This window comes from Babylonia areolata, chromosome 8 (genome assembly GCF_041734735.1).
Source record: "Babylonia areolata isolate BAREFJ2019XMU chromosome 8, ASM4173473v1, whole genome shotgun sequence".
Taxonomy (NCBI): Eukaryota; Metazoa; Mollusca; class Gastropoda; order Neogastropoda; family Buccinidae; genus Babylonia; species Babylonia areolata.
Window position 1 is genome coordinate 4,134,015 of NC_134883.1, and position 26,685 is coordinate 4,160,699.

Genomic DNA, 26,685 nt, shown 5'->3' on the forward strand with positions numbered 1-26,685 from the left:
CTGCACTGAATCAGCAAAAAGTGTGTTCACTTCGACTCAAGTTCTGTGTTATCAACAGACGCCTACACGCAGACATGGAAAGTAAAACCAAATGCGTCGACGACAAAAACGAAGACCCCGCAGTGACAAATTTCAGAACGTATCTGCGAATCAACACTGTTCAGCCTAATCCATGTTACGGTATGTGAAACACCAAAAATCCTTTGCTTAATTAAGTTTCCGTTGTACTAATCGTGCACATGCAGTTGTCCGGCGTCCTACTTTCGATCCTTTGTTCTTGCCCCAGCAGGTTCAAAGTTCATCACCAATGTCGGTTAGCAGCTACTAACGCCAGTCATTAGGATTCTGCGACATTAATCTACAGATACAGCTATGTAATAGTTATTACTTTTTACAGACAAAAGCTGTTGGTAGCGCATGTTTCAATGAGACATCTTTAATAACAAGGGACAGTTCATGGCTTGCGTGATCATGCATCTGTTCCTCACAGCATTTATCAGTTCTTTTATGGGCCATTCTGTGCTTGGTTTAGACAGGTGTTTCATATGTGCAATGGAAATGGAATATTTTGGTTGTATCACAACAAAAGTGAATATGATTGGCAATGGTTGTTTCATCCTGTCACGAACAGTTTTTTGGAACAGTAGTATGGACCACAATATCCAGTTTCAACCATACCTGGCACATGGTGTTTAAAAAAGATTTGTTATGCTTAAAAAAGATATTGTATGCAGCATTTTTCTGAGTTAAGTGTATAGGTCTGATTGTGCTTGTTTCAAAGATGTGTGTAAGAACCCAAGCAATGATCAGTTATCATATATACTCCGATATATTTTAACTGTGACCGCATAGTATTTTGGTTCACACATGGAACTTTGGAAGGATGGTATATCAAAAACAGATGAATGTTATAAGGTTGTTGTTGTTGTTTGTTTGTTTATTGTTTGTTTGTTTTTCTTTTTTAATTTATAAATGAAACCAGTGTCTCCAATGCTAGTTCCAATATATAGCTGGGTGTGTAGGTGGGGTTTGAGGGGTGGGGGTGGGGGTGCTTAATAGCATATGTGTGCCTAAGAGCACAAGTGGATTTGATGCAGATAACACATTTATACCAGAAAGAATTGTAAGTGGTCAACACATCAGTGATGTACACACTATACCAGATGTATACACAGAATAGTGTGCATATCCTCACGTACTTGTACACACACACACACACACACACACACACACACACACACACACACACACACACACACACACACAGATAGAGAGAGAGAGAGAGAGAGAGAGAGAGAGAGATTTATCACCAACTTATGTTCATTGTTTCAGATTGAGAGATTTGATATATTTCTGTCTTATCAGCTGTGTTTTGTTTGGACAATCAAAGATTAGGTATTCAGGGATTTACTGATAGTTTATTATTATCAACTCATTTTTTCTAAGTTGCACTTAATTTGTTTGCATTAAATGTGTGCATGCTCAATCATTTGTACACACACACACACACACACACACACACACACACACACATCAAAGCATACACACACAAACACACTCAAGCACACACACACACACGCACACACACACACACACACACACACATCAAAGCATACACACACAAATCAAAGCATACACACACAAACACACTGTTTGCCATCATACTTATTTCCTCCCTCATTTGGTAAATTATGTACTGTATGTTACACATTTCTAACACTTATTCATTTTCTATTAAATTTAAAAAAAGCAAAGAAAAGATTATGCCTTGGGAAGCAGTAATATCTTGTGATGCGCTTGCAATAATCAGAACATATTTCAAAAGACATGCATACCCATGTAGCTGTAAACAAACTTTTGCATGAAATAAATTCTTTCAAGTAACAAAAGTAATAGAAAGACTCTTCTTATTCGAGAAGAGCTGGCAAATTTTATAAACAATTTTTTTTAAAGAAATCTATGTTAACTTAGAACTGAGTAAACAGTCATTCAGACGAAGCAATAAACCAAGGTCCTGTGTGCACCAAGTGCTCAATGCAAGTAAAAGAACCCACAGCAACCAAAGGGTTGTCCCTGGCAAAATTTTGTAGAAAAATCCACTTTGATAGGATACAAATACACTTGCAGGCAGAGAAAAAATAATTTTAAAATGGCACTCAAATTGTAGAGATGCACTCTCTCTGGGGAGAGCAACTCTAATTTCACACAGAGAAGTCTAGTATGACAAAAGTGCAATACAATACAATACAATGCATATGATGTGAAGAATTGGCAAATGTTGTTACATCTGTTCACTCATAAACATGTATCGACATATACATATGTATTTCACACCCACAACACACACACACACACACACACACCACATACTTATTATTAAAACAAATAATCTACATAGATATATGTTCATGTATTTTATGTGGTGTGGTGTGTGTGTGTGAGTGTGTGATTGTTTTTATAATTTTATATGTGTGCATGTGTATGTGTTGGAGTGTGTGTATCCATGCATCCAATGATGTGGATGTGTGACAGAAGGGAGGGGGGGGGGGGTAGAGATACTGGCAGTGTGGATATTGGTTATAAGGATCTTTTTTTATTTAGCTGTGCTATGTTAATGATTAAAAGGACAACAACCCTGTTTTGAACAAGGTTGTGAGGAAAATCAGTATCACTAGCTGAAACCTGTACACAAGGAGGTGTATTGTTGTGTTTGGGCCTTTGCATTTAGTCAGTCCTTAAACTGGGGGGAAAAAAAACTTTAGAAAATGAGAGTCAACCAAAATCTAAAGAAAAGAATTGAAATAACTACACAGCAAAGAAAAATAAAAACTAAAATCAAATAGATACCAAGTAAACAAATAGGTCAGAAAATAGAAACAGAATGAAAAGGGGGGTAATTACAAAGTTAGTAAAAATAAAAGATATTGTATTATGACTGAAGTAGATATATTATTTCATTGATATTATGCAGGAGAAGCTGATTCCTTCTACCAAGCTCAAGCGAAAGAAATTGGTTTGGATTTCAGATCAGCTGAGGTATGATTTTTGTTTGTCTGTTTTTTTGTTTGTTCATTTTTGAAGTTGTTTGTTTTTACTGATTGTGAGTTTATTTACATACTTGATTATCAGGTAGTGCTCTCAGTTTATCCACTTTCTTTCCTGTTGATTAATTGTTCTATTTCATTCTTTCCTTCTTCATGCCACTGCTATTGTTATTTTCATTGGCAGTCATGTTGTATTGGTTTCTTTGCTCTTTTTTTTTTTTTTTTTTTTTTTATATTTCATTTTCACATGAGAAACTGAAAGTCATAGAACAGTAAAAATCAATGGTATAACTTTTGGTTTGGGTTAAGCACTTAGTGGGTAATGCCACTGACATGGCAAGTAATGAGCCAGAACAAAAAGTTTAAATGAATGTTAAAAATGAAATTAAAAAGAGTATTCTCAAAAAACATATAATCCTATCAGATCAAATTTGGTCATTAAAAAAATTTTTAAAAAAAATTTAAAAAAATCCCACCCTTCAGCCCTGCACAAGATCACATAATTAACTTGAACCAGTGAAGTTACACTCTTTCATGCCGGTGATTAAGTTACATCAAGTATACCACAGATCCAGTCCAAACTACTTCAGTAAGATATTCTCAAGTCAAACCAAACCTAAACACATGAAAGACAAATCCAGGTTCAATCCAGGTTGAATCAAACTCATCAAATTAGTTCAGTTGTCTTCTTTCAAGGCTGTGAAGGAATCCAATCTCTGCAGTGGGGAAAAAAAAAATCTATATATATCATTATATATGTGTGTGTGTGTGTGTGTGTCTGTCTGTTTCTTTCTTTTCAAAGAGACTGCTTTTTATGTATATTAATACTATATAAATTATTGATATATTAAGTAATAATCTTTCCCAATTATCATTCATTATGAAGCATAGTTCTTGTTCTTCCATGGAAACAACAAAATCAAAGACTTTTTTTGTTTGTTCATGTTTACAGGCAACAGCAAAGTTGTTTAATAGGAAACATGACGTAAAAACATTCAAAGCATGCATTAGATACTGGGTAATAAAGCAAGAAAAATGATGAATGGCTCACCGAAGGAATAAAGGAATTGGATTGAATGGCTGAATGAGTGAATGAATGAATGATTTCATGGGTGTTTTTTTTTTCTTCTGTAATTGTCAGGAGAATGTTGAGGAAAGTTCAGTTGAACATTGGAATATAACAAACAATGAGACCAGGAGATGAAATAATTAACAAATAGTAAAGAGTGGTAACTCTCTCCATTCACAAGGTACACAACTTCAGGTCAGTGCTGCTTATGCTACCGATTCAGATAGCACACAGGTAAATAAAAGGTACATTGGAACAAACCCAGACACTTCCTCTGAATCGGTAGTCTAAGCAGCACTGACTTGAAGTTGTGTACCTTGTGAATGGAAAGAGTTACCACTCTTTACTATTTGTTAATGAACATTGGAATAGTTTTGACTTAGTGAAAGTGCCAAACACAGTGTATGTGACATACCAACAGACACAACCTTGGAACAGACATTTAGTTCTGAATATTTGTCTGAACGCAACCTGTGTTGATATCTATCCTTGTGCTAACAGCTTGCACGCACACAATGACACATACATGACATTTTTATATATGTTACCCTTGATAAACAAAGAGAGAGATGATTCATGTGTTCACCAGCTTGTTGCATTTTTCTCAACTCTTATACTAGTCTTCACAGTTACAGTTTACACTTTCTTTAATTCTTTTATTAGCAAAGGGGCTGAAGCAACATTAATTGTTCTTGCCTCACAACATCACATATTCTATAAAATCCATGTATGTTAAGAATGTACTGAATGGTTTTGTTACAGTATGCAGTTAGTGAGTCCCAAATTTTGGTCACAATTTCATGCTGTTGTATAAAGGAAAGACTGGATGGAAATACAAGTGAACTAACAAACGTTTTGCCAGGTAGTGCAAGGGAAGCCATTTGGTATCCTGACATGGAAGGGGGAAGACCCCAGCCTTCCCTCGGTGATGCTGTATTCACACACTGATGTGGTTCCTGTCTTCCCTGTGAGTTGTACCAGTGTCCAAAGCCTGTGGGTATTGTTTACAGGGATGTGGAAGGGTGTGGCTGGGGAGTTTGGGAGGAGGGCTACTGCTAGTTGTGTGTGTGGTTGGGGAATGTGGTTCAGTGCTATGAATGTGTATTTGTTTGTGTTTTTTTTTGTTGTTTTTTTTTTGTTTTGTTTTGTTTTGTTTTGTTTAATGTCTACCCACAATTGTGATTTTAGGCGAGGGTGTGTATATATATATATATATGTGTGTGTGTATGCATAGATATGTAACTTATGCATGTGTGCATATCTGTGCTTGTGTGCACATGTTTTCACATATGTATGTAAAATGTGTATGTATACATGTACATATGTCCATGTGCATATCAGAATCAGAATACCTTAATTATCGCAGTAGAGAAATTTAAGTGTTACTTTCATTTTGGAATGCTCACTTGCTGTCTGTGTCCATGTACTGGTTGGTGTGAGTGTGTGTCAGATCAGTGTGGGTCTGCTCACATTTGTGTGCGCACACCGGAACACTGAACATGTCTGTGCGAGTGCACGTGCAGGCATGGTGTATGTATATGTGTGTTCCATTTTGGAAATGATAAGTCTTTCAGTCTTGTTTCCATGTTGCATCATGATTATTTTTGAGTAGACATTTTATTTTAGCACATTGCTCTGTATGGTTCCATTCATTAATTTTGTTGCTAACAGTTTATTTTTAAGGAGGCAAACTGATATACATTTCATTGTATCTGCCATTCCAGGAACATTGGAAGTACCCTCCATTCAGCGCTCACAAAGATGAACAAGGCAACATTTATGCCAGAGGTTCTCAGGTGTGTTTTCCCTAACTGATATATATGAATATATACATATATGTATATATATATGTATATATATATAACATATATATATATGTATATATATAGAGAGAGAGAGAGAGATTGTCAACATATAGATCCCCTTATCCTACATTAAAAAAAAAGAAACACAATCAAAAAAACATGTGTGAACAATATGTCTTTTGCAGTGGCCATTCTTTCTGTCAGCCCCTATACCTCCAACCTTCATCTCTCTCTCTCTCTCTCCAGACTTTTTTCTTCTATACTTCCTTTTTGCTTATTGTACCCTGACGCCCCCCACCCCCTCCCGACCCCATGTCATAGTTCCTCCAGCTTGTGTCTGCATCTGTCTGTCTCTCTTTTATAGTTATGTCATTTCTCCCGCAGCCCGCTCTCTCTCTCTCTCTCTTGTTGAAATGATTTAAAAAGATTAAATCTGACTTAACACACACACACACATACACACACAATACATGCAGATATGTAGATATATATAGATACATATAAACTATAAATATATATATAATATTTTATATATGTGTATATATAATGATATATATATGTGTGTGTGTGTGTATGGGGGTTAGGGGGTGCACGGGAGGGGTAGTACCTCTTGAGGGGGGTTTGTCACGCTCTTCCGGGAGTGGTTCGTACTCTATTGGTCCCCACCGGCACCCAGCTCTCACCTAAGGGTTCTAGAAGCTGCTAGCATGCGGCAGCGCCCAACCCCCGGGCAACGGCTTTGACAGTCTGGCTAAACTAGGTGAGGGTAGCTGACGTGTTTCAAACCCACGGTGAGTTAGGGCTTGTCTACCCAAGCATGTGAAGACTGGATCCGGCGGACTCTACGGAAGAAACCTTCATGGTTCAACGGAGAGGAAGGCGGTTGCAGCAGAGCACTGTGGAGTGCTGAGGGCAGGATGAGGCACATAGGACATCCTGGTCATCCACTGCATCCGTTTCCATCTCCAGTCGTCTTGATCTCGTCTTGCCACTGGATACAAACGGTCTCGAACAAGAGAGTGAGGTCGACGGTGCGCAACTCCTCCTCACTATAAACAAAGTCATCGCGCAAGTCATCAGTCATCCTTCATCCCATACCATCATTTTCCTCAAGCCCTGTGGCGACAGGCGAGCGACGAAGCGACATGTGTGGGTACACTGGCAGTCGTAGCCGCGGACCTGCGCACAGGCGGCTCAGGCCATAGGGTCGTTTTTCACCGACTGGAGCAGCGGTGGAGATCGGCAGCCCCCTGAGCGACTGAGCAGCCCTCTTCAGGACAGCACTGCTCACCTCCATGGCATGAGGAAGGGTCTAGAAAAGGTGCCCTAAACATTGCCTGCTCCACACCACCCTAGTCAGCATACCGCGGCTGACGGGGACCCTACTCAAGCGGTCGACACACAAAGGAAACAAAGAAGAAAACAAGGAGCACCCCATTGACCATTGCCACATGGAACGTGCGTACGCTTCTGGACAGAGGCGACTCAGACAGACCACAGAGACGCACAGCACTCGTGAGTGAACTAGCCAGGTACAACATCGACATCGCTGCCTTATGTGAGACCAGACTGGCAGAAGAAGGCAAACTCTGTGAGCGAGGCGCAGGCTACACTTTCTTTTGGAGTGGTCGCAGACCTGAAGAGAGACGTGAGGCTGGAGTTGGCTTTGCAGTGAAGACAACCCTTGTTGGCAAGCTGGCTGGCCCCCCGAAAGGAGTGAACGATCGCCTGATGACGATGAAACTCCCTTTATGCAACGGGAAGAAGTTTACCACCATTGTCAGCGCCTACGCGCCCACCATGACCAACCCGGATGAGATCAAGGACAAGTTCTACGAGGACCTGAACGCTGTCATCACCACTGTTCCCAACGCAGAAAAGCTCATCATTCTTGGTGACTTTAACGCGAGAGTTGGCTGTGACAGCACCTCCTGGGAAGGCGTGATTGGGAAGCATGGGGTTGGTACCTGTAACAGCAATGGTCAACTACTTCTCCAGACATGTGCCGAGCACAACCTTCTTATCACAAACACTGTCTTCTGCCTCCCTACCCGTAACAGGACGTCATGGATGCATCCTCGCTCTGGGAATTGGCATCTCATCGACTTTGTCATCGTCAGGAAGAGGGACAGGCAGGACGTACGAGTCACGAGGGCCATGTGCGGCGCCGAGTGCTGGACAGACCACCGCCTTATCGTCTCCAAACTCAACCTCCGCATCCAGCCCAAGAGACGGCCTCAGGGCATGAAAGCACCCAAGCGCCTGAATGTCAACAAGCTGGAGCTAGGCAACATCAAGCAGAGCTTTGCTGACACCCTGGAGGAACGCCTTGAGTCCACCGTGCTGGACAACCAGAATGTGGAAGCAGCATGGGGCGCACTGCATGAGACGGTGTACAACACTGCCATGGAGTGCCTGGGGCCTTCTGCCAGGAAGCACAAAGACTGGTTTGATGAGAACTAAACTGAGATCAAGCAGCTGCTGGAAGACAAACACCAAGCCTACAGAGCCCACATTGAAGATCCCAAGTCACAGTCAAAGAAAGACATACTGAAGAGCGCACGCAGCACCATCCAGCTGAAGTTGCGGCAGATGCAGGATTCCTGGTTGAGCAACAAAGCTGATGAGATCCAGGGCTTTGCAGACAGGAACGACATGAAGAACTTCCATAACGGCCTGAAAGAAGTCTACGGTCCCACCACCTCCAGATCTGCTCCACTCCTCAGTGCTGATGGTTCCACCCTAATCACTGACAAGGACGGGATCCTTGAGAGATGGGCTGAACACTTTGACAGCGTACTGAAGCGCCCTTCCACCATCAATGATAAAGCCATCGACCGACTCCCCCAGGTGCCAGTCAGTAAGTCGTTGGATGCCATTCCAACTTTGGAGGAGACCCAGAAAGCTATCCGTCTGCTATCCAATGGCAAAGCCCCTGGCTCAGACTCCATTCCAGCTGAGGTCTGCAAAGAAGGTGGTATGGCGCTGACTGAGAAGCTTATCAGCTGTTCCAGCTCATCTGGCAGCATGAGGCAGTTTCACAGAACTTAAAAGACGCTTTCATCATACACCTGTACAAGCGCAAAGGAAATCGTCAGGCCTGTGACAACCATCGTGGAATATCCCTGCTGTCCGTCGCAGGCAAGACTCTGGCCAGTGTGCTACTCAACCGTCGCATAGCGCATCTTGAGCAAGGTCTCCTACCAGAGAGCGAGTGTGGCTTCCGGAAAGAACGCGGGACTATCAACATGGTGTTTGCTGCCAGGCAGCTCCAGGAGAAGTGTCAGGAACAGAACGCCGACCTTTACTCCACCTATGTCGATCTGACCAAGGCCTTCGATACTGGCCTTTGGAGAATCATGGCGAAGTACGGATGTCCAGAAAGTTCATCACCATCATACGGCAACTACACGATGTGATGCTGGCCCGAGTCCAAGACAACGGAGAGACTTCAGAACCATTCCCTGTCTCCAACGGAGTCAAGCAAGGGTGTGTTCTTCCCCCAACCCTGTTCAGTCTCATGTTTTCAGCCATGCTGACAGATGCCTTCAGAGACGCTGACGTAGGCATTGGCATCAGGTACCGCACAGATGGCTCACTCTTCAACCTCAGGAGGCTTCAAGCAAAAACCAAGGTGAGGACAGACACCGTCAACGACTTCCTGTTTACTGATGACTGCGCTCTCAACGCTGCCTCCGAAGCTGACATGCAACACAGTGACAACTTTGGCCTCACAATCAGCACAAAGAAGACTGAGGTGATGCACCAGCCAGCTCCAGGAAAACCTTACGTTGAACCAAACATCTTCATCAACGGGCAACGACTGAACGCGGTGGACAAGTTCACATACCTGGGCAGTACACTCTCTCGCACAGTTGTCATCGACGACGAGGTGAATGCCAGACTCGCCAAAGCCAGCGCTGCCTTCGGCAGACTCCATAAGAACGTTTGGAACAGGGGAGGCATCGCCCTGGAGACGAAGCTCAAAGTATACAAGGCCATAGTTCTCACCACACTTCTATATGGATGTGAATCATGGACGGTCTACAAACGCCACGCCAAAACGCTGAACCACTTCCTCACCACCAGCCTCAGAAAACTTCTCGGCATAAAGTGGCAAGAGAAGATCCCTGACACAGAGGTGCTCACTCGTGCAAACTTGCCCAGCATCTACACCATCTTGATGCAGGCCCAGCTGCGCTGGGCAGGCCATGTAGTTCGACACTCTGAGAGCTTCTCTGAAGGCCTTCAATATCAGCCACGACACGTGGGAGCTGAATGCAATGGACAGACCAAAGTGGCGTTCAGCTGTCCACAAAGGCGCCAAATCCTGTGAGGCCAACAGAATCGCTGCAGCAGAGCAACGCAGACAGGCCAGGAAAAGCAGGGCCAGCATGTCCCCGACAGCCGCCACCATCCCCTGTCCAAACTGCGTCAGAACCTTCCTGGCGCGAATTGGCCTGACCAGTCATCTGCGCACCCACAGAGTCCAACCCACCCACCCCCAGGATGACTAGATGGTCCTCGTCGATCCCGACGGACGAACCACCACCACCATGTATGTATGTATAATACATATATATAGAGGGAGAGGGAGAGAGAGATATTATACATGTACATAATACATATATATATATATATATATATATATATAATATATATATATATTTTGCTTACCAGTCTGTCTGTCTGTGCAGGACATGAAATGTGTTGGAATCCAGTAAGTATTGAATTCAGTTTCAACATAGACATCCTCTTTTCTACTGTGCTTACCAAAAGCTTTCACAGAGATTGTATGTTAATTTCTGTATGCTTTGTATGTGGGATGGAGATGGTTTTTATGGAAATATTTGTGTGGGTGTGCGTGCACATACTATTGGAAACAGCTGCAGATGCAAATACAACTGAACTGTGCACGTTAGATAATTGCTTTTTTGTACATATTTTGGGTGTAATTAGTTGTTGTTTTTGTCACTGATACCTCATCACTTTGTTCTTTCCACACTTTGAACATGAGTGTGATCAGAGAGAGAGAATCGTGGTCTTGTGACAGTGCGCACCTTTGTGTGTCCCACTGTGTGTGTGTGTGTGTGTGTGTGTGTGTGTGTGTGTGTGTGTGTGTGTGTACGGCTCAGCTGCCGGTATTCTCTCCCCCCACCACAAGACCTTGAGTGGTAGTCTGGACGCTAGTCATTCGGATGAGACGATAAACCGAGGTCTCGTGTGCAGCATGCACTCAGCGCACGTAAAAGAACCCGTGGCAACAAACGGGTTGTTTCTGGCAAAATTCTGTAGAAGAATCCACTTCGATAAGAAAAACAAATAAAACTGCACGCAGGAAAAAAACACACACAAAAATGGGTGGTACTGTAGTGTAGCAATGCGCTCTCCCTGGGGAGAGCAGCCCAAATTTCACACAGAGAAATATGTTGTGATAAAAGAAATACAAATACAATATTTACCTTTGTGTCTGCTTGCTTGTTTTCATCAGCATTAATTTCCCCTGTAGAATGCTGTGTTCGTTTTATTGAATATGTGTGTTCGTCATGGTGACATTCAGAGATATTAGGACTGATTTTGATTCAAGGACGCATGCGTGTGTGGAAAGATATATATATCCCATTTACTACATAGGTATATGTTCGACTGTACATGCCGCCCATGTATGTGTGTGTGTGTGTGTGTGTGTGTGTGTGTGTGTGTGTGTGTGTAACGTTCAAAATTGGCTCTTTATTTATTCACACTTTGTTACTCCAGTTGTTTCGAATTTGAAAAAAAAGCATACAAATGAGATACATGTGTTAGACTAATATAGATAATATTATATACATGCACGTGCATGTGTGTGCCTGAGTATGTGCGTGCTTGTCCGTGCGTGCGCGTGTGCATGTTAGTTTACCCTTTCCGCTTAATGACCAGCCAGGAGGCATTATTTTGTTTACTACATTGTGTTTCTTTCGATATATTAAAGAATGCACGGGATCGATTGACTGGCAGATTGGCTGGTTGTTGATGAGATTACTACTGTTGGTGTGTGCGGGAGTTGGTGGTAGTCCTGATCATTACGCCGATGTTGTTATGCAAGTAGTGTGTGTGTGTGTGTGTGTGTGTGTGTAAAGTAACTGGTCCCTTTTGCACTTGGTACTAGTTATCTCGAGTGAAAAGGATTGGTGGCTATTGGGATGCAGTGCCCCTTCTCCACATGTGTTAATTGTTGGTGATCTGTCTGACCCCTGCAGATACCTGGAGGCCATCCGACGTCTGAAGAAAGAGGGCGTCAAGCTGAAGAGAAACGTGCACGTTGTTTTTGGACCAGGTCAGTGTTCCGTGTGGAAAGAAAGTTACCTGCTTGAGAGAGCGAGAGAGAGGGACCTGGGTGGGAGGTGGGGTGAGGGCGCGCAAAGGGGAGGTGGAGAGAAACGAAGACAGGAAGAATGAGAGAGAGTTCCGCTTATTTCTTAGAAACCTTGTCGTGACCGACTTTGAAGAAAAACACTGACAAACAAACATAATAATGTGAGATTCGGAACGTTGTGCATTGGCTGTTTAGGAGACACTTCCCTCTACCACCACCACCCCACCACCCCCGCACCTCCCCCACCCCCAACCTCTTCCAACCGTCTCCTTTCTTCCAGGTTCAGCTAATTACTCGGAAATCCCCTTTAACGGAATCTTGACACGATGTGACGTGGCTACAGATAATCAGCAAGTGGTTTTTTAAGCTTATCGTCAGTGCACCGACCGCGGCCGTCTTACGAAAGACAGGTGACATGTGTGAGATTCTTCACGATACGCACGCGCACACACACACACACACACACATACACACACACACACACACACACACACACACGCCCGCGTGCGTACATACAATCACAAACACACACAGCTACTGGCATATGCACACATGCTCCGACACACACACACACACACACACACACACACACATGTGCAAATACCAGTGAACACACACATTTATGCTCACGTTTACCCACACTTCTGTGATACTCTTGGGTACATCCTAAAATGATCCCATTCTGGCTATGATTCCATGCATCAGTGAAAAGAATTCAAAGATGTCCATTTTCAGATGAAGAAATCGGAGCGGTAGATGGCATGATGCGTTTTGTCCATCATCAAGAGTTCAAAGACCTCAACGTCGGATTTGCCATGGACGAAGGTACAGGACACTATGTGCATGTTGGTGAGAGTGAGAGAGAGAGAGAGAGAGAGAGAGAGAAATGAAGTACTCCCACTTTTGTTTTTTGCTTAGAAAACAGTAATTTAAAAACAAATTTAAAATAGATAAATAAATATTTGTATGTCATTATCATCATCGTTGCTGTCATCCTTTGAACAGGACATGGTGAAAGGACTGATCCATGCATGACCTTGGTTGGGTTTTTTCTTGCCACGACCGATATACCAGTACACGCAGAGCCACATAGTTTAGACGTTTTCGTCTTTTAGCACAAAAATCAATGAGGACGAGAATAATAACGATGTAATCGATGGATAATTATTGTTATTTGAGGTTTTTCATTATGTACAGTTCTGACATGAACTTGTTCTGAGAGATCCAGACAGTTGTTCTGATCAGGGCATTTTAACAATACTCTCAAAGACGTAGGCCTACATGGGAGAGGGTTTTGCACAGGCTTTGCCTTCAGATTTGGTCACACGGCCTACTCATCTCTGGCCTAGAGCTGTCAGCTGGAACCCTACAGACCCAGACTGATCGGCTTCTGATGAGGTTTGAACTCATAGTCTCTGTGTGTTTGCTTCCTGCAACAGGATTCAGAATGTAGCTTGTTCGGTAGGTTTCATGTATGTTCTTAATGAGATTTTGTGTGTGGGTGTGGGTGTATATATGTGTGTGTGTGTGTGTGTGTGCGCGCGCGTGGGTGTGTGTGTGTGCAACTATATGTCTGTATATTATATATATTCTTATCATATTCTCACCAAACAAACATTCAAGTAAAAACGAATGTCAACATGGTGGCCTTTTGGTAATGTTCCTCGTATTAAGATCATTCTCTGATTAGTCTCCGTTGGTCATCCTTCAGTGTTGTTACCCCATAACCTGAACTGTAGAACCTCATTGTTTGTATTATCATAGTTCAGAATACATATTCAAACTGCCAGTTGAAATTACATTGTTGTTGTTTTTGGACATGCACATTTACAGGGCTAGCCAGCCCCACTGAAGAATTCCGACTCTTCAACGGAGAGCGATCATGCTGGTGTAAGTTTTGTGGTTCTTTCTTTCTTCTGCCCCTCCCCATCCCTCTGTCTCGTGTGTATGTGTGTGTGTGTGTGTGTGTGTGTGTGTGTGTGTGTGTGTGTGAACATGCAAAACGGTCTCTGTATTTATGCACACTTTGTTACTCCAGTTGTTTCGATTCTGGAAAATAGGATACAGCCGAGAGAAATGTGTTGGAATGATACAGATATGTATACGCGCGTGCATGTGTGTGATTGAGTTTATGTCAAAAAAAAAAAAAAAAAAAAAAATCTCGAACAAAAAAAATTTTCAACCGGTCTCAGCCCAGTCTTAACCAAATTAATTTCAAAGTAGTAGAAATTATGGGTTGCTTTTAGCTTCACTTTCATTAAAGATCACATTTTTAGTTTTGTTCAAATACAAAAAAAGGTCATAGACACGTGAATTATGATACTAACAGTCTGTTTTTCTAGCCTGATTGTAATTTCTTGCATAATTATCGGCATGACAGAGCATAAGCTTTGTCATATGACCCTCCATTAGTGTGGAGTGATGTCGTGGAGGTAACGCGTCCGCATAGGATGCGACAGAATCTGAGCACGCTGGTTCAAATCACGGCTCAGCCGCCGATATTTTTTCCCCTCCACTAGACCTTGAGTGGTGGTCTGGACGCTAGTCATTCAGATGAGACGACAAACCGAGGTCCCGTGTGGAGCATGCACTTAGCGCACGTAAAAGAACCCACGGCAGCAAAAGGGTTGTTCCTAGCACAATTCTGTAGAAAAATCCAATTCGATAGGAAAAACAAATAAAACTGCACGCAGGAAAAAAAAGGGGGGAAAGGTAGCGAGGGGGGTGGGGGTAGCGGGGGGGGGGGGTGTGTGTGGCGGTGGCGCTGTAGTGTAGTGACACGCTCTCCCTGGGGAGAGCAGCCCGAATTTCACACACAGAGATCTGTTTTGAGAAAAAGAGAAATACAAATACAAATACAAATGGACCTTGATTCTGCTTCACGTTTTTTGGGGTTTTTTTTTTTGTTTTTGTTAGGAAAAAAAGAAGAAGAAAAAGAAAAAAAATATTGGTCTTGAGTTCCTGTTAATGCTGTATTTTCCTTCTTTTTCTTTCTTTCTTGATCCCTTTTTTTCTTTCTTTATCCCATTCTTTCTTTCTTTCTGTATCCTTTTTTTTCCTCTAGCAATTCTTTCCATTAACTGCAATGAAACCTGACAACAGCTAGACAACGAATTTGTTAAGTTTAACTCTCTCCATACGAACGGCGAAAGAGACGACGTTAACAGCGTTTCACCCCAGTTACCATCATCAAAATATTGCAAGCGGAAGGCTCTTATACTGAAGAGGTGAATGTTGACAAAGAATACCACAATTCTGACGACGGAAGCTAAAGGTTGGGTCATTCAGACACCCACTGGACATCCGAGGGGTCTGTGTAGAGGAGAAGAGAGGACTGGCCGTACTGAGTGAGTTAAAACTTGTCATCGAAATGGGTATCAATGACGTTTAATTATTACCGCGGCTGAAGCCCATTTGTGTGTGTGTGTGTGTGTGTGTGTGTGTGTGTGTGTGTGTGTGTTTTGTGCTTATTAGCAACAGAATCATTACATTTTCGTTTCTGCATAATGGTCTTTCCTTCCCTCACTTGTCCTAACCATCGTCATGTGGAACTCGCAGGGTTCACTGTCACTTTCCCTGGCAAACCAGGCCATGGCTCGGCCTTCATAGAGAATACTGCCGTGGCGAAACTGGTGAGGCAATGAGTGAACGAGTATTTGTGTGATTTCCATGTGCGCGCGTGCACGTCTGTGTGCGTGTGTGTGTGTGCGCGCGCGCGCGCGTGTGTGTGTGAGCGCGCTGCACTGACAGATGGAGAGAATGTAAGTTAAAACATGTGCATCAATGTGTGTGTGTCTGTGTGTATGTGGGTGAGAGAGAGAGAGAGAGAGAGAGAGAGAGATGGACAGAATGTATGTTCGAACATGTGCAGCTGTGTCACTGTGTGTGTGTGTGTGTGTGTGTGTGTGTGTGTGTTGTTTGTGTCCCATAGCGCAACATAAGTTTGTCAGATTGCGTTGTTTCGTAAGAAGCATGGGCCATACTATTTCTCCATTTCCTGTGTGCAGAATCTGATAATAATAACACAAAATGACCTATACATTAATGCTACAGTCACAGTTTTAGACCTTTCCTCTTGGTGGATCTTGATGTCAGTCGTTCATCAGTGACACAGGTGACCAGCTTTGTAGCTTTGAGCGTTAATTCATTGTCATGTCTCGTAATGGAAACCACAGCTGCAAATTTAATGAACTAGTTGGTCATGGTAGAAGCAGTGACCTGTTACTAATCAAGAAGCCACAGTCTGCCCCCTGATTACAAGTTGAAGCTGTGACTTATGTACGAAGGACATATTGGGCTTTTTATAAAGGGGACAGTGCCACCTGAAGCCTCACACCGTCCTGGTAGACAACACTGCCAGTTTGTCCGGGACCCCTTATTCACTAGCAAGCCAGCTTATTCGGGGCTACCTGATTGAGAGGCCGTCCGCTATCCGCAACCTGCGACCCGCTGAGTTGTGGGTGGTCGCCCCTGATACTGATGCATTGATCAGGAAAGTCAAAGGTCTGGAGATGAAATATCCTTCAGATGAGTTCTTTGTCAATCTCAGACTCTTGCGGAAAAAAGCGTTTAGTCTGATTTGCTTACAGATATCGTGTGGTGCAAGCACACGTGCGTAACATGGCTTTCAGTAAAGAAAGCCCTACAGATTTCACCTTCCGCATTAAGTTAATGTCAAGTCCAACACTTTCTCTTGGCCAAATGACAAAGCTTGAAAGGAGGAAACACTTTTATGCTCACAGTCACTCTCCCCCTCTCCCACCCCCCAGCCCTCTCTCTCTCTCTCTCCGTGTCAGACGCTCGCACACACATGTGCATACACACATAAACATAAGCAACACAAAACATTGTGCGGTGTGTGTGTGTGTGTGTGTGTGTGTGTGTGTGTGTGTGTGTGTGTGCAGAACAAACTGATGAACAAGGCACTACAGTACCGTGACGAACAAGAAAAAAGGTGTGTGTCTTCTTTTTCCCCCTTCTCTTCCCACCTTCCCCACCTTCCTCTTTTTCAAAATACCTTCCACTTTCCCTGTATATGTATGTGTGTGCACGCTTCTCTCTCTCTCTCTCTCTCTCTCTCTCTCTCTATATATATATATATATATATATATATATATATACACACATACATATACACATAGAGAGAGAGATGTGTGTGTGTGTGTGTGTGAGTGAAAGAGACATAATGAAATAAAAATCATCACGTTTTTAACGTTTTAATCAAATAGTTTTATTATTATTATTTAGAAACCTCTAAAGAATGTTGGTGTGTTGTTTGCAGACTGAATTCTTCACAGACTATGAAACTCGGGGATGTCACGACATTGAACATCAATATTCTGAAGGTTAGTATTCATCTTCTTTGAATTATTAAGTTAACATGTGAGGCTTTTACAGCATATGGAGGGTTGGGTGTGGTGGTGTTTCTTGTCTTCTAAGTTTCATTTTCTTTATGTGCAGTTTATTTTTGTTTTGGGGGATGGGGTTGTTTCGGTTTTGTTTGCTTTGTTTTTGTTTTTTGTTTTTTTTTAGGATAGGATAGTCATTAAATGAATATCTTATATGTAAGAAAGAAACGTTACAAGAATTTTCTTTAAGTATGCATGCAAATCCACGTTATGTGTGCATGCTTGCAAGTGTATGTGAATGAGGAAGTGAGCAAGAGAGAGCGGGTGGTCAAAGTCATCTTATTCAATGTATTTTTTTTAGTGCACCAAGATTTTGGCCAATTTTCAAGTTTTCCAGTGTTTGACACCGGTCGCCATGATAACGAACTGCACAAGAACGTGTAGAATCTGACCCTTAGGTGCTTGAACTTGAGCCCTGTGTGTCCATACCATTATATATCTTTCTTTCTTCATTCTGCGTTCATATGCTGAAGCTCCCGCAATCATCCGTATCTGGATCTATGAGTTGGCTATAACGCGTGTGGCCGTTTTTACCCCGCCATATAAGCAGGCATACATCGTTCTTTGGGGTGTGCATGCTGGGTATGTTCATGTTTCCATAACCTCTCAACCCTTGACATAGGGTAAGGGATCATTACCGCGTATTTGATCTTCTGCGTGTGTATATTCACTAGTGAATGGAGTCAAAGCACGGGCAGGTCGGCACATATGTTGACCTCGGAGATCGGAAAAATCTCCAGCCATAGCCCTCCAGGTGGGGGAAATCGTGAGGGAAGCGAGAACGCTCTGACTACTATGGGGCATGTCACACCTCTTGCTCATCAGTGGACAAGGGAAATCGATGCATAACGAGAGCGTTGTTCTGTTCCAAATGATCACAGTTTTGATTGCCAAAGAATGATTGATCGCAACCAACTGTGAAGTGTTTGGATTGTTTGGTTTTCTATGCGTGATTTTTTTTCTTGAACAGTAATTTCATTTCAAACATGTTACGATATGAGTACAATCCAGATGTGTGTGTGTGTGTGTGTGTGTGTGTGTGTGTGTGTGTGTGTGTGTGTGTTGTCAGGGAGGAGTTCAGCATAACGTCGTGCCCAGTGAAATGTCAGCAAGTGAGTGATGTCTGTCACAGTTTCGTTGCCAGTTTTAATTATGATGTGATTTGTTTTCTCTCACATTGGAATACCTGTCTTTCCCTGCCCCTCTTCCTCCTCTTTTACTATTTTTAGTCTACTTATACACCCCCCCCCCCTTTGCTCCCTTCTTGCCCCCCCTCCCCTTCTCTCTCTTCCTGATTTTTAGTCTTCTTATCCTCCCCTGCTCCCCTTCACGCCCCCACGCCCCCCCCCCCCCCCCTCTCTCTCTCTCTTTTTCTCTTTTCCCGTTTTTTTTAGTCTGCTTAACCCCCACCCCCGGGGGGGCGGTGCTGTTTTTCTCTCCCTCTGTCTTCCTTCTGTCTTATTCCCTCCCTCCCTATTCACACCGAGTTCCCCAATTTTACCATCTCTTTTTTATGCGTACAATTAGCCACCTCTCTGAAGAGGAATTTGTGTGTTATCACGAATCGCATGTCAAATTTGAATCTGGTACGTGTCGTGCAAAGCGTTTCATGTATTATGAACAGACGTTGATTTTTTTTTTTTATGACACCAGAGAGATTATAACGAAAAGGAAACATGGAGAAAATCAATTGCGGAGATACACAATGTGGAAAAAATACAGTGACCCTCCAAAATAGACTTTGAATAGAGAGAGAAGGTGGGGGTAGAGAGAGAGAGGGAGGTGAAACAGAGACAGACAGGCAGACAGAGACGCAGAGAGAGAGAGTTTGAGAGGAAAAGCGCAGGCAAATCACCTTTCCGTCTCAATGTAAACGGCTCTGCAAAGATGCTTAAAAAGAAAGTGAGGTATGGTGAGGAGGAACAGGACAGCATGAACGTCAGACCCTTACTCGACGGGCGCAATAGCCGAGTGGTTAAAGCGTTGGACTTTCAATCTGAGGGTCCCAGGTTCGAATCTCGGTGGCAGCGCCTGGTGGGTAAAGGGTGGAGATTTTTCCGATCTCCCAGGTCAACATATGTGCAGACCTGCTAGTGCCTGAATCCCCTTCGTGCGTATACGCAAGCAGAAGATCAAATACGCACATTAAAGATCCTGTAATCCATGTCAGCGTTTGGTGGGTTATGGAAACAAGAACATACCCAGCATGTACACCCCCGAAAACAGAGTATGGCTGCCTACATGGCGAGGTAAAAACGGTCATACACGTAAAAGCCCACTCCGTCTCGTGAACATGGAGTGAACGTGGGAGTTGCAGTTCACGGACGAAGAAGAAGAAGAAGACCCTTACTCGACGGCAACCTAGGATCCACAGATCCTCCCCGAGGGGAAAAGACACGTGCTTTGCCTGACATGACTCACTTTCGTCTGAGAGATACATCAAATGTTTCAACGGCAGTGTGACCATTTCCATCCCCCATTCCCCTTCTTCTACCCCCCCCCCCTCCTCCATGGTTCCTGATCGACAGACACCTCTTACAATTTTGTGGCGCTCACAACCTTCATAATCATAATTATCAGAACTGCGACAAAAGTAAGACGGAGAGACACATGGGGGTATGAAAATAACTAATCAATAATGTATTAATGATTGATGATCTTTAGATGTTTACACACAGAGACTCTGACAGAGAAATAAAGAGGGAGGGAGAAAGAGTAGGGAAAAGACCGACAGATAAAGATGTCCCCCCACCCCCACCCCCTCCCGAAAAATCGTGGTTTTAGGCTCTCGTCCAACTTCACTTTTCCCTCTCCTTCCCCACACGACCCTCCCCCCACCCTCTGGCCTAAGTTCTTTCCCGCGCTCGTCATCCACACAACGGCAACTACAAAAACTGGAGACTGGAGTTGAAGGTAGTGTAATGTCAATGGACATCTACTCACCGTAATAAGTTATTTCTCTCTATGTATGAGTTTAGCATTTTTGTTTTCTGATCCTATTCTAGAAATCTTATCTTTACCTGAAGTGTTGTGCAGCTTTTTGACGTAAATTTCTGTCTATAACATTTTTTACTTATCGTGGCGTATCTTAACATTAAGAGTTGTGCAGCTTTTGATGTAAATTTCTGTCTCTAACATTTTTTTTCTCACCCCAGTGTATCCTGTTTTAACCTGTTTATCTTATATTAACCTGAAATGTTCAACAGCTTTTGACGTAAATTTCTGTCTGTAACATTTTTTGTCTGATCTTAGTGTATTTAAAACTGACCTGAAATGTGCAGCTTTTGACGTAAATTTCTGTCATAACACTTTTTTTCTGATTCTAATTTATCTTTTATCAACCTGAAGTGTTCTGCAGCTTTTGACGTAAATTGCTGTCTATAGCATTTTTTTTCTGATTTTGGTGTATCTTATGTTGACATGAAGTGTTGTGCAGCTTTTGACGTCAATTTCTGTTGTTGTTGTTTGTTTTTTTTGTTGTTGTTGTTGTTTTTAATTCTAGTGTCTCTTAAATTGACATGAAGTTTTGTGCAGCTTTTTACGTAAATTCCTGTCTGTAACATTTTTTCTGATCCTTGTGTATCTTATAATCATTAACATGAAGTGTTGTGCAGCTTTTGACCTAAACTGCTGTCTATAGTGGGTTTTTTTTCTGATCTTAGTGTATCTTAAACTAACCTGAAGTGTTGTGCAGCTTTTGATATAAACTGCTGTCGACTACATTTTCTTTTACTGATCCTATGTATCTTATATTAACGTGAAATGCTGTGCAGCTTGTGACGTAAATTTCTGTCTGTAACGTTTTTTGTTTTTTTTGGGGTCTTTTTTTGTTTTTTGTTGTTTTTTTTGGTTGTTTTTTTTGTTTTTTTATCCTAGTGTGTCTTATATCAGCCTGGAGTGTTGTGAAGCTTTTGACGTACGTTTCTGTCAATAAAATGTTTAAATGATCCCAGTGTATCTTATATTAACCTGAAGTGCTGTACAGCTTTTGACGAAAATTGCTTTCTAATACATTTTTTTCTGATCCTAGTGTATTTTACATCAACCTGAAGTGCTGTGCAGCTTTTTACGTAAATTGCTGTCTATAACTTATTTTTCTTCTGACCTTGTGCATTTTATCTTAACCTAAAGTGTTGTGCAGTTTTTGATGTAAACTGTTGTCTATAAAAAGATTTAAATTTATTATCCTTGTGTATCTTATCGTAACCCGAAGAGTTGTGCAGCTTTAGATGTAATTTTTTTTTCTGATCCCAGCTTATCTTATCTTAACCAGAAGAGTTTTGCAGCTTTTGACGTAAATTCCTGTTCCTGTTTTTATTTTTATCTGATCCTAGTGTATCCTATTTTAACCTGAAGTGTTGTGCAGCTTTTGACGTTCGCATTGCTGTGGACGAGGACCTGGTGAAGTTTGAGGAGATGATACGTCAATGGTGCACGGAGGCCAGCCCTGATGACGGCTACACCATGGAGTTTCATCAGGTGATGGGGCATGCGCGCGGGTGTGTGTGTATGTGTATGTGTGTGTGTGTGTGTTCCGAACGTCTGCTTATAAAGTTACCTCTATATCACCTGTATGTTAGACATGTATTCGTTGTTTTTATTGTAAGGGTGGGGGTTGCTTATTTCCTTGAATAGTACTGTTTCTCTCTCCCTCGGTCTTCCCCAGAGAGAGAGAGAGAGAGAGAATGAGCGCAGTCATTCGATTTAGACTGCTCCAGTGTGTGTAATTTTTTTTTTTATATATATACATCTGTGCTGTTTTTTTTTGCTTTTTGGTTTTTTTCTGATTCTAATCAAGCTCTGAAAAATGGCTAGATTCAGTTTGCTATGTTTTAGTGTGTGTGTGTGTGTGTGTGTGTGTGTGTGTGCGAGCGAGCGCCCGTTTGTGTGTGTATGTGTTTGTGCATGAGTACACTTTTTTTTCAAGTTAACGCTTTTGTTGTCAATCCTTTATCTTATGATGTGTTGTCACAGAAAAGTAACACTTCAGACCAGTCTCCTGTGGACAGCAGCTCACCCTGGTGGGTCGCCTTTGACTCTGCAGTGCAGAAACTGTAAGTATCATTAAACCGAAGGGAAATAAAGCGGTGAATGCAGCAAATACATAAAGCTAAAACCTGATTGTGTTTCCCTTCTATGCCTACGCCAAAGTCAAGAACAGAACAAAAATCTAACCATCGGCAGAGTCTGCTGAGATTTGCTACAACAAACTCTGGGAGAGTATTTTTCCTTTGTTGTGTGTACTTGTTCTTTTGAATTATTTGTGTGTGCTTGCCTGCATGCAGTATGCATTCTAGTTTCTGTGTGAACATTTCAGATATGGTCCATGTGTGTGTGTGTATGTGTGTGTGTCTGTGTATGTGTGTGTATGCGTGTGCATGTGCTTGCTTGTGTGTGTGTGTGTGTGTGTGTGTGTACACGTGTGTGTGTATTCGTACGCGCGTGTGTGTGTGTTTGTGTGTGTTAGGAAGAGAAAGAGAGAGCGGCAGAAACAGAGAGAGGGTTGTGAGGGAAGTATAAACATCCTTTGTGAATGCATCGTTCATTCTAGTGTGCATATTTAGAAATGTTGGTTACTCTGACAGAAGATTGCTCTGTGCTATGTCTGAACAGAGGACTCACGGTGAAGAAGGAAATCTTCCCTGCCGGCACTGACGGTCGCTTCGTTCGAAAGGTAGGTGTGGGGAGTGGGGAAGAGGAGGGAACGGTTTTAATGCATGTCATTTTGAACTGGATGTCACATGTTGTATTTCTTGAGCAAGCATATGCACACACACGCACTTCCCCTGTGTGTGTGTGTGTGTGTGTGTGTGATGATAGCATGCCTTTGTACTTTAGACAATGAATAATAGTTAAGGGAAGAGAGTTGGGTGCGGGGGCTGGGGTGGTGGTGGTGGGGTCTATTGAATGGGATGTGTGTTTTTCAGTTTAACAATGCTTATAAATACATGATATAATTTGTAGTATAACTGGTCGAAAAACATTAATTTTCTTTCCACAAAAGATGAAATGTGTTTATGTGGAAATGGTTTCGTTAGGTCCACATATTGTTAAGTGTACATTTCATGTACTTTTAGAATTTCATAAAGGAGTTCAGAATCTGCTTCCAAGTCGAACGTTCTGATGAACAGTTGTTTTTTTGTTTTTGTTTTTTGTTGTTTTTTTGAAGGAAAGGAATGTTGATATGAACGTGTGTGTGTAAGTGTGTGTGTGCTGGCCAACGCTGGACTGAGAACGCTGAAATTTACGTGAGAACTGTTCCCACCACATACCCCTCCCTATCCACCTGATCGTTATGTTTTCACTGCCAGCTGGGGATCCCAGTGTATGGGTTTTCGCCCATGAACAACACCCCAATCCTGCTGCACGACCACAACGAGTTCCTCAACGAAAAGGTCTTCCTTCGAGGCATCCAGATCTACCAGCAGATCATTCCCGCTCTGGCCAACGTCACTGCCGCATAGTCGTCATTGGTGTTCGTGATGACGCCATTTTGCTCAGCGCTTTGGATTGACGTCATATTCCTTGACGTCATATTCCTCATGGAAATCAGAAAAGTTCTGGATGAAGGCGTTCTGTGCCAATGCATTTGCTCTGCAAGTGCTCGGTCACAATACCGATTTTTTTCCCCCTTAACATACTACTTCACATGACATTTTGATTTCTTCTCTTTTTTTTAAAGTTTTATTTTTCATCAATATTTTTCAAGCTCTGTGAATCTATTTCTGACAGTATGTTTGTGCAGAATGATAAGGATATTGATGAGTACAACATCTGGACTGTACTGCTGTTGTTGTTTTTTTCTGCAGTGAAGGTTCATGTGTGGGTTTTTTTTTCATGAAACATCACATTAAGAGGAAGGTGGCAGACTGGTTAAGATGTTTATCCGCCATTACAGTGTTCGTTAGGGCCTGGGTTCGATTCCCGCTCTCGCCCTTTCTCCTAAGTTTAGCTGGAAAATCAAACTGGACATCAAGTCATCCGGATGAGATGATTAACAGAGGCCCCGTGTGCAGTACGCTTTTAGCCTTTTAGCGCACTGAAAATGAACCCATGACAACAAAAGTGTTGTCCTCTGAGAAATATTGTGACGAAGAAATCCACTTAGGCTTGTCTAAGTGCATTAGGTTTTGTTCCTGGTCAGATATCTGCGTAGCAGATGTGGCGTAGCCTATATGGTGTTGTCCGAACGCAGCGCGCCTCCTTGAGAAACTGAAACCATCACATTTCCGACACTGCAACATTTAGGATATTGCTGCAGTGTGTGGCATAGTTATCAAACATGAAAGCAAAACAGTGTTTCATACAAGGCACAATTATGAATTCTTTAAGTCGTGCATAACTTCTGTGTGAAGTGATGAAAGTTGAATTGACATGTTATCACCAACAGATAGAGAAACAAATCCAAATTATATATTCACTGGTTTTAAATTGATGTATGTGAGTGGACTTAATCGTCCAACTTTTGTTTTTACTATTTTGATAACTTTGCCACGGATGGTGTGTCTTTTTTCCATTCCTTTGATCATTGTTTGAAGTCAAAGTTTCTGCAGTTTGCACGTCTTTGTGCCTTGCTTGTACTGCTGATTTTGGGGTTTTTTAGTTTTTTGTTTTTTAGAAATATTTCATATTTTCGAATAATCGTAAAAGTGCATAATCAGAGATAAATTGCCATAAACAAAACATGCTTTGTACTGTTTTGGCGGACTGTGGACAAGTTTTTGATATTTTCATGTTTAATTTCTATGTTTCAGATTATTATAATGCATGTTACGCAGAAGCTGTTTTAGTTTTTTGTTTTTTAGAAATATTTCATATTTTCGAATAATCGTAAAAGTGCATAATCAGAGATAAATTGCCATAAACAAAACATGCTTTGTACTGTTTTGGCGGACTGTGGACAAGTTTTTGATATTTTCATGTTTAATTTCTATGTTTCAGATTATTATAATGCATGTTACGCAGAAGCTGTGTGGTCTTTTTTTACACCAAATAAACAGATGTGCCTTGTAATCAACAGAATGAGCCTGAACAGGGAATGTTGAAGCACTGAGACGCAGTCAGGTGCACACACACACACACACACACACACACACACACACACACACACACGAACGCATTCACAAACGATTAGAAGGCATGTGTACGCTCACGTACTGAAATTCTTAAACCCCTTCCTTTTTCCCAAAATAAATATGTTTCCTCATTATGTGTACTAGTGCGTTTGAAAGTGAGAACGAACGAACGAGCAAACGAATGAGAGAGAGGGAGAATCTGGATCGGGCAAAGAAAAGAGAGGAAGCAGGAGTGGTAGGAATAAAAAGTTATTGTTAGCGCTCTGGACTCTGGGTGCTCTAGTATTCTTCACAAGCACAATGACAATGTTTATGTTCGTGATTGGCATACGTCAATATCGGGCGTATTCGCCACCACTGTAAATGGTTTCAGTCTTGGAAGATTATGGTTATTTATACATTGTCAAGGTACAATCACGAGTTTGTGTTTTCAGAGAATCAGCGGTATGCCCTTTATTTGACCTGAATCAGTCGTGAAAACACACTTATATGACTCTACATAATAGCGCGCACACCCCCCTCTTCCCCCTGCCCTGCTCCTCACTTCTTCCTTCCCCCCGCCCCAAATCCCTTCCTGCTCTCTCTCTCTCACACACACTTCACGCACATACAAATATACACTATGCACGTACTCTCATGTACTCATTAGGAAGTGAATCATGTTAAAAATCGTTTAAAATTTGGCTGTCAGAAACGTATTAGAACACACACACACACACACACACACACACACACACACACACACACACCAACTTGGGAGACAAGACAGAAAGAAACGAACCTGAAATTACATAGAAGTCTGGCTCACTGATGTGGAGTCGATTTTACGCAAGGCTATAATTTTAGATGCTTTAAGTGAGCACTTGATTACTAAATTGCATGTGTTGTCAACTGGGGTTCACACTGAGACGGTCTTGTGTAACCCGGAC

The 26,685-nt window shown here is 42.3% G+C and overlaps 1 protein-coding gene across 1 annotated transcript; it reads left to right on the top strand.

Moving 5' to 3' along the window:
• Positions 1–25,890, top strand: LOC143284464 (aminoacylase-1-like). Its single transcript, XM_076591119.1, has 16 exons — positions 1–180; positions 2,972–3,036; positions 4,976–5,080; positions 5,838–5,909; positions 10,616–10,638; positions 12,158–12,234; positions 13,009–13,098; positions 14,107–14,163; positions 15,832–15,905; positions 17,178–17,227; positions 17,555–17,618; positions 18,751–18,793; positions 22,048–22,160; positions 22,656–22,735; positions 23,295–23,355; positions 23,993–25,890. Exons 1-16 carry the CDS (start codon positions 75–77, stop codon positions 24,143–24,145), a joined length of 1,233 nt encoding a protein of 410 aa, XP_076447234.1. The 5' UTR covers positions 1–74; the 3' UTR covers positions 24,146–25,890.
• The last annotated feature ends 795 nt before the right edge of the window (positions 25,891–26,685 follow it).